This window comes from Lutra lutra, chromosome 14 (genome assembly GCF_902655055.1).
Source record: "Lutra lutra chromosome 14, mLutLut1.2, whole genome shotgun sequence".
In the NCBI taxonomy this organism is placed as follows: Eukaryota; Metazoa; Chordata; class Mammalia; order Carnivora; family Mustelidae; genus Lutra; species Lutra lutra.
Genome location: NC_062291.1, coordinates 66,706,523 through 66,716,982, shown reverse-complemented (window position 1 = coordinate 66,716,982; position 10,460 = coordinate 66,706,523). Strand labels below are relative to the sequence as shown.

The following is a 10,460-nucleotide window of genomic DNA, read 5'->3' as shown; positions in this document are numbered from 1 at the left end:
CATACTGGACACTGGGCAGACGAAGCCGCTGTACCTCTGTGGTTCAGCCAGCCAAACATTATTCATTGAGGCCTCCCTGTGAGTCAGGCACTGAAGGAGGCACTGGGGAAGGAACAGATGAATAAGGCAGAGATGTGTCCCATACCTACTTGTAGCCTTCTGGGGAGTTTTTGCAAAAAACACTCAAATGAAATAACTGAAGACAACCGTATATGCTAAGAAGAAACTAATAGGGGACTGACACAGACCATGTGAAAGGAATTTCTTGTTGGGTAGGGAGTCTGGGAAAGTCTCTCCAAGGCAGTACATTTAAAGTGAAGATGTCAAAGAAGAGGAGTCAGCCATGTGAAGTAGCTGTGGTCATGGGAATTCCAGGCAGCATATGCAAAACTGAATGAGTTGAAAAAAACTTGGCGCAAGGGAGGAAGGGATGCCCAGAATGGCTGGAGCATGTGGGTGAGGGGGGAGAGAGTTGCCAAATGTGGCTGAGAGATGGGCAGCCCTCCCCTCTTGCAGCTCTCTTTGGCCATGCAAGGATCCTACCGGGATTTTATTCTGTTTGCAAAGGTTAAGTCAGTGAAGAGTTTCAAATAGTGGCAAGGAATAATTTTTTTACTCATTTCGAAGACCACTTGCTGCTTTGCAGAGCAAGTCATCTGCACTTTTTTGATCAAGGAACACCAATGAATACGTGCCCCAGATTGTTCATATTCTTTTTCTATCTGTGTTTAGTTGGATAAACATACATTTATATGTTAATTGTTAATTCACCTATATGTTCCTAGGTAATTAAATATTAACAGGGCTGTTTTCTTCCTGCCCACAATGTGATACTATCTGGGTACTTGCACCCCAATTCAGAGATGACTATTGCAGAGATAAGACGGGGCAGAGCAGCTGTGGAATGGGGAAAGCAATTAGAAAGCTGTTGTGTCAGTCCAGGTGAGAAATGATGACCACAGACTAGGTGGTGGCATATCTTTTTACATCCAGTGAAAAGACTTCTCATTGGAATTACAGATCTATGCCTCCTACTGGCATATGATAGCAACAATTTTCCTAATAACCCATTCTTAATGCAGTACATCAATAAAATCTGTTGGGTTGCTTAGTGAGTTGTTGGATTAGAAATACCTTGAAATAGGCTAGCCCCTTTCCCCCCATAATTAGCCCATTTCTTGAAGTCTTCCAGAAAAAGAAAATGGTACTTTTCTTTTCTGCTTGTTGATAAAGGATCAGAGACACAAGAAATAAAATGAATTTATATTAAAAAAAATTATTGGAGCCAATTTCACCCATATCTGTGTAACCTTTTTTCTCAAATGAATAATTAGAATCAGGCATTTAAAAAGCTCCTGCCCTCTATGAACTCTCAGCAAATGGATTTCAAATGATTTCATTTTAAAGGGATTATTGAGGGTGCCTGGGTGGCTCAGTGGGTTAAAGCCTCTGCCTTTGGCTGGGGTCATGATCCCAGGGTCCTGGGATTGAGCCCCACATAGGGCTCTCTGATCAGTGGGGAGCCCGCTTCCCCCTCTCTCTCTGCCTGCCTTTCTGCCTACTTGTGATCTCTGTCAAATAAATAAATAAAATCTTTTTTTTTAAAAAAGGGATTCTTGTATTGGGTCTGTTTTAAAAGATGGTAGTTGTAGATTTGGGAAGGAAAAATCAGCTCTCTTTCTACCAATTCTTCAGGTGGAACTTCATTTTGAAATCAAAACCATCTAAATTTTGATAGAGCAATAATAGACTGAGACCGGAAAAATTGAATTCACTAATTTCCTTTTCTTTTCTTTCCATTTTGCGTTTTCCAGTTCTATATTAAGATGGGAATTTATTCAGATTCTGACTCTTTAATCTGGTTTTTCTTCCATTGGAGGAAATCTCACACACTCATTCAGACTGAAAAGGAGATTAGCAGGGCATAGAAAGAAGGCTTTAACCAAACAACTTCCCAAAGCTCTGAAAACCTTTCTCAGGAGAGGAAAACAGCTGCCCTGAGTTTTAAGGAAGAGCACTTGTAGTTTCGGGAAGAGGGAAGGACCTCTGGCTCTCCTCTCCATCTAGAAGCCTGCCAATGTTCCTTTTTTAGGAGGATCCGGGCTTGGGTAGTTGAGGTGCTTTCAGAAGAACAGTCTGTGTCTCCCTTAAAGAGAAACAGGTCACTCTTTTTTTTTTTTTTTTCTTTTCAGTGTAACAGTATTCATTGTTTTTTGCACCACACCCAGTGCTCCATGCAATCCGTGCCCTCCCTAATACCCACCACCTTGTTCCCCCAACCTCCCACCCCTGCCACCACTGACCCCCCAACCCCTTCAAAACCCTCAGATTGTTTTTCAGAGTCCATAGTCTCTCATGGTTGGATAAGGTCACTCTTTGAGTACTCACATTTAAAGGCTAAGAAGTCTGCCCCCTTTGTATTTGCATATTTCTGGGACTGCTCATAAGAACAAAAATTTAAATTATTGCTCGTGTAACACAGCTCTAGATTGGATTGATATAAGAGAAATTCCTCTTGAACAGTATCAAAAAAGGTATATTAACTGAAGAATAATTAGCACTGCTACTTTTAAGTTGGTCCTATCACAAACTCATAATTTAAATTTTTCAGTGAGGTTGCCTTTGTAAGTGTGAAAATGAACAAAAATGTAATTAAAAGCTGAAGATTGTATTATTTTGTGTGGTATTCATTTGTTTAATCAGTAAATATGCATTGAATAATTTAATAGCCACCATGTGATAAGGAAGTGGTATTAGGCACATGAAGACTACAAAAAAAATCTGAAGGTATTTCAACCCTTAGAAGCAAACCTTCCATTTGAAAAAGGCTTGGATTTTGAGAAATTCTTTGTAATTTTCAAAGCCTGTTCACCTACTATAAATCTTCATCTGAACTTTTGAACAGTAGCAGGGGAGCTGGGCTGGGCAGACATTATAATCACACAATTATAGAATTTTAGGAATGGAAGGAATTTTAAAGGTCATCTAATGCAACCGCTTAATTTTAAAGTGTGGGAAGCAGAGAGATTGCCACTTTGTCAGGGCCCTATAGAAAACTAGTGGCAGAGCATTCCGCACCGATTTGAAGTTTGCTGATTAGAATCTTCAGGTATGTGCTGGTAGCTCTGGGCTAGGCACGAAGGACGCAGGATAAATACAGCACCATGCCTTTTTCCCTGCATCTATTTGCATACACAGAACAGACTCACAATACGTATTTATTCAATTAAGGACTGGCGGATTTCTTACCGCCTGTGTCAAGCAGAGGATAAAAATGGCAAAACAAAATAAACAGGCCACTTCTTCCAAGTTGCTCACAATTCCTGTCCTCAGTGAGTTTGTGGTCTCTTAGGGAAGCCAAGATACATGTCCACGAAATGCAGGAAAACTGAATTCAAATACAGTGAGCGCTTTAGGAGCTCCGGAAAGGAATCTAAGCGTTATAATTGGTGAAAAAAATCCCCGAAATCTCTCTCTCTCACTCCTTTTCTCTCTCTCTCTCTCTCTCTCTCTCTCTCTCACACACACACACACACACACACACACACACATTTAATTACATCATTCTCTGCTGTTGCCTTCCTGGGATCTCCCCCAAGCTGGGGCACGCAGGCTCCGCTTAAGCTAAGGTCAAGACGCCAACTCGCGGAGACTCGGGAGGGAAAGACCAGGCGCCCACCCAACCTTATCGTCTAAACTGGAAGAGACGGGGAGGGGGCGGGCTGCGGGGGGAGGAAACGGCGGCAGAGACTGACAGAAACAATAAAACAGGAATAGGAAGTCCCCAACCCAGCGAGCGCTCGGCGAGCTCCGGCTGGCCGCCCCCACGGGAGGGGCGTGCGGGCGCCGCGCGGAGAGCCGAGACCGCGGCCGCGGGGGCGCAGAGCGGGCGGCGGCAGCGCCCGCGAGCCCAAGGGGAGGGTCGGCGACGCATCCAGTCCCCGCAGCCACCCGCGCGGCGCAGCTCGGCAGCGGGACGCGGCGCCCGGAGCCCCGGCAGCTCCCGCCCCCCCTCCCGCGTCGCCCGCCAGCGCGCCAGCGCCCGCTCCGCCCGTGACTTCAGTTCAGCTCCACCCCCGCGTGGCGGCGGCTCGCTCGGTCCGAAGCCGCGCTCGGCACCAGCCCAGCCTGGGCGAGCGGCCGCCACCTGCCCCGCGCCGCCTCCGCCCGCCCCCTCCGCGGCCCAACTTGGATGGAGTTGGGGTCCTGAGCGCCTGCCCCCCGCAGCCGGCCGGCGGAGAGCCCCGCGCCGCCGCCTCCGCTCCGGCCCCTTCTCCGCTCGCTGCTCTCGGCTCCCGCGATGGGAAAAGTTGGCGCCGCCGGCGGCTCCCCAGCCCGGCTGAGCGCGCTCCTCGCCGGCGCGGGGCTCTTGGTCCTCTGCGTCCCGGGCGCCTGCGGCGGCGGCTCCTGCTGCCCCCAGCTGCCTCCGGGCTCGGCCCCACGCTGGGCTCCGACCCCAGGGGGCTTCCTTCGCCCGGGGCCGCGAGGCAGAGCTGCTGCCACGCCCCTGCCCCTCCTTGGGCGCCCCCTGTTCGCAGTGGCCCCCGGAGACCGAGCGCTGTCCCTGGAGCGGGCCCCCGGCACCGGGGCGTCCGAGGCGGTCGCCCCACGCTCTGGCCGGCGGAGACGGAGCGAAGCGGGTCCCGGCAAGGCAGAACGGGGAGAGGGCGCGAGTCGAAGCCCCCGGGGTGTGCTAAGGGATGGAGGGCAGCAGGAACCTGGGACTTTGGAGCGGGACCCGGACAAAGCCACTCGCTTCCGGATGGAGGAGCTGAGACTGACCAGCACCACGTTCGCGCTGACAGGCGACTCCGCACACAACCAAGCCATGGTCCACTGGTCTGGCCACAACAGCAGTGTGAGTAGATGGGGACTGAGGGCAAGGGGTAAAAGGTGGAAAGGGTTAAAGCGGGCCGTGTGTTCTGATGGAGAATCGAGGGAAATGAGGTTTCTGGACTTGAGAGAAGCTGCAAACTAAAGTCTTCCCTGCCCACCTTCCCTAGGAGGGCAGACGGGAGACCCATGACACCGTCAGAGTCCTCTCAAAACCCCCCAAAAGCTTCACACTGGGTAGGCAAATCCCTGTTTCCTGGTCTCATTGGTGTAGGAACAGAGCTGAAGACAGGCAAACAGAGGGGGTTAAGTATTCTGAATGTGGAGGTGAATGGGTTAAATTTCCAGGCAGGATGACATTCCTTTAAGTGACTTTCCTTTTACTTGCTAGACTTATGGGTGAGCACAAGTAAGATCAAGAAGACTTTATGTGGAAGCTTTTTATTTTTCTGCAAAGCTTCTAACTCCCTCTTCCCCAGAAGGGAAGAGATATGCCGTGCACACTAAGGTGCCCTTAATGCATTCTCTGTTTCTGAGGACCAAGTGGATGCAAGTTTCAGGACGGGAACTCTCTAGCATCTTCTAACAGCACCAGCCAGTGTGTTTTGAGAGCTGGGGCTTTCCAGCCTGTGAATGAGTGGTTGTTCTCTGGCATGATCAGTCCCAGGAAGATCAGATATATCGCAGTGACAACAACCCCCTGTTCTTCCCCATTGCCTGACCTCCTCTAGAGAAGAGAACAAATTAAGACTTAGCCCTCCTTTTATGAAGGGACCAGGAGGATTGCTGGATTCCAGGATGGTGACACTGGGGAGAGTGGGTGAGAGTCTGTGAGCTTTGGCCACGTCAGGGGTGGTTTTAGATTTTTGGAAAACCTTGCATGTCTGGAATCTGGGGTAGCTATTCCAGCTTAAACTGTACCTGGAAAACTTCACTGAGCTGAAATAGTAAAGAGACAGCTTTGATGGTAATAAGTGAAGATGATTTAAAAGTGTGGAAAGTTCTCTGAGCTGCCATTAAGCAGACGAGAAGAACGTGAAAACCAAGGATGGGTAAAAGGGGAAAAAAATCAGTTTTAGCTTCCATCGGGTTATTGAGATCATAGTATTTTTAATATGCATAGTCTATGCAGCCTGGTATCTTTCAAAATGTTTTCAGTTGTGATGTCATTGCCAGAAACCTTCCCAGGGAAGCGCCACTTCAGTGAGTTGTGCTCATTGTCAGCTTTTTAATGAAAGTCGTGAATGTTTTAAAATAATAGTCTGTTATTATGAGTTCTTTGATTATATAGATATAAATTGTATTAGGACAAACCATGATAAACAGTATTTTGCATTGATGTCTCTGTCCTGAGAACATCAGTAAGGTTTTCCCTACAATTCAGCTCATGACTGAGGTTGTGGTTTTCTATGGTTCTCAGGAATGGTTTAATCAAATAATTGAAGCTGAAATTCTTTCAATTCAAGTTCTGGAGATCCTTGCCCTCATTTCTTACCTTAACTATCGTATCTTTTATGTCATAACCACTAAAAATAATCCCCCAATTTGGACTTGAATCTTCTTAAACTGATTGAATAACTTTCACACTGCTTTAAGTGATTAACTCAAAGCTTCTGGCTTTAAGGGGAGATTTTATACACATCAAACATATTATATCTTGTTGTATCAAGAAGTAAAGGATATTGGACTCAAAATATTTCTGGCTTTTAATGTAATTTGAGCTGTAAAATATCACTCACCCATGAGACCTTTACTTTAGTTCATCTCTTGAAAGATCTTGGAAAGAGCTGGAAAAGGAGAATACATCTTTGGCAAATATTAAACTCTATTTAAGAAATGGCGCCAAGCACTGCCAGCCTTTTTTTTTTAAGATGATGCTTATAAGCACAGTGTGGCTTATTGGGGTCAGGGCTTGGATGGGCAACACGCAAGGATGTCTAAACTAAAATAGCAGATAATCAAGGTAGTACATGTGAAAGGTTTGAGCACTCAAATCACGTTGCTAGTGAGATTTCTATCCTTTGAAGTTTTTAATTCTGTAAGGAACCCCCTTGCTCTGCATCCCTGTCTACTTACACACAAATTATGGACTTGTTTGTGTTTTAGCATATATATATACAGATCATAGAGGAAGAGCTATAGTTTTAATCCAGGTTCCACAAAACAAAGCTGGCCCAGATTCATAGGAGAGACAAAGTTTAACAATTGTTTTTAAGGGAAATAAGGCAAAACAAACTTTTCTGGGCAACTCTGTGATGTGAAAAGCAGTGTGGAGACTTGAGTTCTAGTTCTGCTTATCTGTGGCTTGATCTTGGCGAATTGAGTGTGAATTTCCTCATCCCCAAAATGGGGGCCATGCCAGTTCATGACGTGCCAGGTTCCACGTAAGCATGTTGTGATTGCCAAGTATGGTACACCTGTTTGGAACTCTCAACTTACAGCACTTCACATCTCTCCAGAGCGAGAAATCCACTAATTAAAGCCTGAGAACACTGTGGGGCTCTCATTTTCTTCACATTTAGATGTCAGTCCCCTGTAAATCTGCCCCCTGACTCACTCAGGGCCACAGGCAATGCACATCCTCGGAACCTGTCTCACCTTTAGGTAAAGCCTTGTTCAGTAGGGTTTCTGATTACAATAACACCTGCATTAAAGGTGTAAACGTGTGGTAATTAAAGGCTGCCTGTCAAACTTGTGAGGAATTCTGGAGGTTTCTCTCGCCTCCTTCCCTTCTTCTTCCTGCCCCCTCCGCTGTTGGACTTGTGCAGTTGTGTAAAGACATGCCTCATCTGTGGGAGTGATGTGATTCCTCTGTACCGCAGTCTAGCTTGATGGAAAGTGTTGCTAGAGTTGGTGGAACACCTGGGGGGATCTTTTGGCATGAAAGGTGCTGGGTATGAATCATTTGTCATGAGCTTGGTGTCGTAAGCAAGAACATATTGTTCCTACCCTACTCATCCTAGGCATGCTGTGCCCTGATCTAAATTTATCCAGTAATCCTTAGTTTGTTAAAATACATATTTGTCTATATATGCATGTGTGATGGGGCATGTGTTTATTCTCTATTTCCAAGAAACTGCAAAGTGCTACACTTATTAACCCTTATAAAACCCTTGTTAGGTAACAGGTGAGTGGCAAATGTTAATATCTATTTTTTCATATTTTTATGCTGGAGTCAATTTGAGCACTTCAGTTCACTGCCTTGTCCTTTTCTCACTGAAAATAGTGTCAGAAGGTTTGTTAACAGAGGCTTTTACTATTTGGCCATTATGATACTCTAATGCTACATCTGCATGGACCATGATGATCTGGTTGATTTCCATGTGCCTCTTTGCCTTTTGTTGTTCTGGGCCCTGACATTTACCATCCAATCTTCGTGAATAAACTGAGTCCCAGCTTGGATCAGGTTTTGCGTATGCCTTAAGTACCATCATCTCACTTAATTTTCACAAAAATGTATGTGTAGATATCCTTCTCCTCATTACATAGAGAAGAATCCTGAGGCTCTGGAAGCTAACCGAGGTACTGAGATGATACCAAAGGTCAGTGGCATATAGGCACTGGGACCCCAAGCTCACAGAATGGTTGATCTTAAAGACTTTCAGGTAGAACAAAAGAACTCAGACCTCTTGTAGTCAGTATTTTAAGTAATCCTCTCTTGGGGTTCATATCTGATGATGCTGGAGGAGGACACCATCTTAGCTGGGAACTCCATCTCCTTGTAGAAAAGCAAGGGCTTTAACATGTGCCTGTCACGTTGCACTCTACCTTAAGTAGTGATTTGGTTGTTCTCTTATCCGCCTACCTCTTCATCTTTAGTGAGACACGGAATCCGTACCTGGTGATTCATTGAGCACGAGGTAACCTGCCATCATTCAGCTCTCAGATCTGGTGTTCTTCAGGAACAGATTCCTTTTCTTCCTTTTCTAAGTGACTTCCAAACCTGATCTTAGAGAGAGGCTGCATGCAAACACTTGCTTTGACTGTACATTTAAACATATTCCTGGCCTTTTTAATAAAGTGAAATGATGAACGATTTTAGCTTTCTCTAACAAGCCCACATAGTTCCTTCTCTGATCAGTGCTTTCTGCTATTCACGAATGTTAATGTGGTGTGACACAGAAGCAGACAAATTTGAGTTGAATGTTAACTCTCCTGCTTACCACACTCTGCCTTGAACAAGACACTTAAATTCTTTGAGCTCCACCTTCCTGGACTAAAATATGGGGATTCTGTATCTTTTGCAGTCTCTTCCTGAAGATTTGACATCATGTATGTGGAGTGGTTGGTACACAATAAGTGCTTAATAAATGCTACTTGTTCTTTTAGTTGCAGAAATCATTCTCTACGGCAGTTAAGAGTCCCGGGTTATAGTTCTGTGTATGACAATTAAATATGCAGTCATCACGTGTCCTGTTAAAATTATGTGGCCTCTATTTCATCCTCTGTAAAATGATGCAAATAGACTAGAACACCACAAAAATAGGGGTTAAAATGAGCTTGATAGTTTGTTCAGTGTGCAGGTGTTACACACCTGCTACATTTAAGTAAAGTACACTGGGAGAGTTGGGAATGCACAAATGACACAATGATCTATACCCTTGACCTACAAGGAGCAAGAAGCCTTTCATCTCACATGATCCCTCCTTTTTCCATGATTCATGTGCATATTCTATTTATAGGAAATCAAAACATTTGAGATCCAAGCAGGCATTCATTTCAACATGGGTTTGCAGCAAAACCTAATTTATTAAGTTTATTGTATCACATCTTCATGTAAAGGAACTTTGTATCTTTGGACAACAAAAAAAAATGCTTCCTATGAAATTGGGACGTTAGCTTCTCTTAAGATATTTAATGGGGTTTTCTAGAGGAAAACAATATGAATGTTGACTCTGGGAACTCTCTCCACATCCTTTTATGGAGGACCCTCGAAACTCATAGACTAAGGTACAAAAGCTGATGGATGGATTTGTTGAATAATTATTTAGCAATTTACTTAAGAGAAGAATAATTGCTCACCTTCCAGGAGAGATTGTCAGGTGGCAGCCTCATGCTAAGAAGCTTACACAAATTATCATAATTTACTTTTAATTCTACAAATATGTATTGAGTCTTAATATTTGTTAGACACTGGTAATAGAGATGTATGTGGAATGATGCACCAAGGTGAAAAGAAATAATACGCACCCTCAAAGCACTTTCTGTCTTGTGCTCCGAGATTCCTCTGAAGAGGAAGAGACAGCAGAGAGATTGAGTGTCCTCTGAGAGCATAGTGTGCTATAGGGGTTCAGAAGAGGATCAGACGTTTGCAAACTGGGGTGGTCTCCAAACTTCATTGCACAGCAGGTGCTTTAAGTGGACCTTGAAATGGAGAGAATATTTGGATCTAGAGATGGAGATTATTACAAGGATATTTTGAGCTGAAATGGGTAGTGTGACTGAAGGTCAAGGGTAGAGATATATAAATTACTGTGTATTCCAAGAAATCAGCCTACATTAAATGTAAATTACGTTTAACTGAAGTTTACATCTTAGAAACCATTTAATAAATACTCCTTAAGCAAAAATATACACCTTCATCTTCTAGCGAGTTGGGATATATTCTAAGCCCAGAAAGAAAATAA

At 44.7% G+C, this 10,460-nt stretch overlaps 1 protein-coding gene across 4 annotated transcripts in view; it reads left to right on the top strand.

Moving 5' to 3' along the window:
- The first annotated feature begins 4,183 nt into the window (after nucleotides 1-4,183).
- The window catches only part of SORCS1 (sortilin related VPS10 domain containing receptor 1), a 497,958-nt gene continuing 491,681 nt past the window's right edge, over nucleotides 4,184-10,460 (top strand). For all 4 annotated transcript variants that reach the window (XM_047703168.1, XM_047703167.1, XM_047703165.1 and 1 more), the window contains exon 1: nucleotides 4,184-4,858. In XM_047703168.1, the coding sequence (XP_047559124.1) occupies nucleotides 4,301-4,858 (558 nt within the window). In that variant the 5' untranslated portion in view covers nucleotides 4,184-4,300. The remainder of the gene's footprint in view (nucleotides 4,859-10,460) is intronic.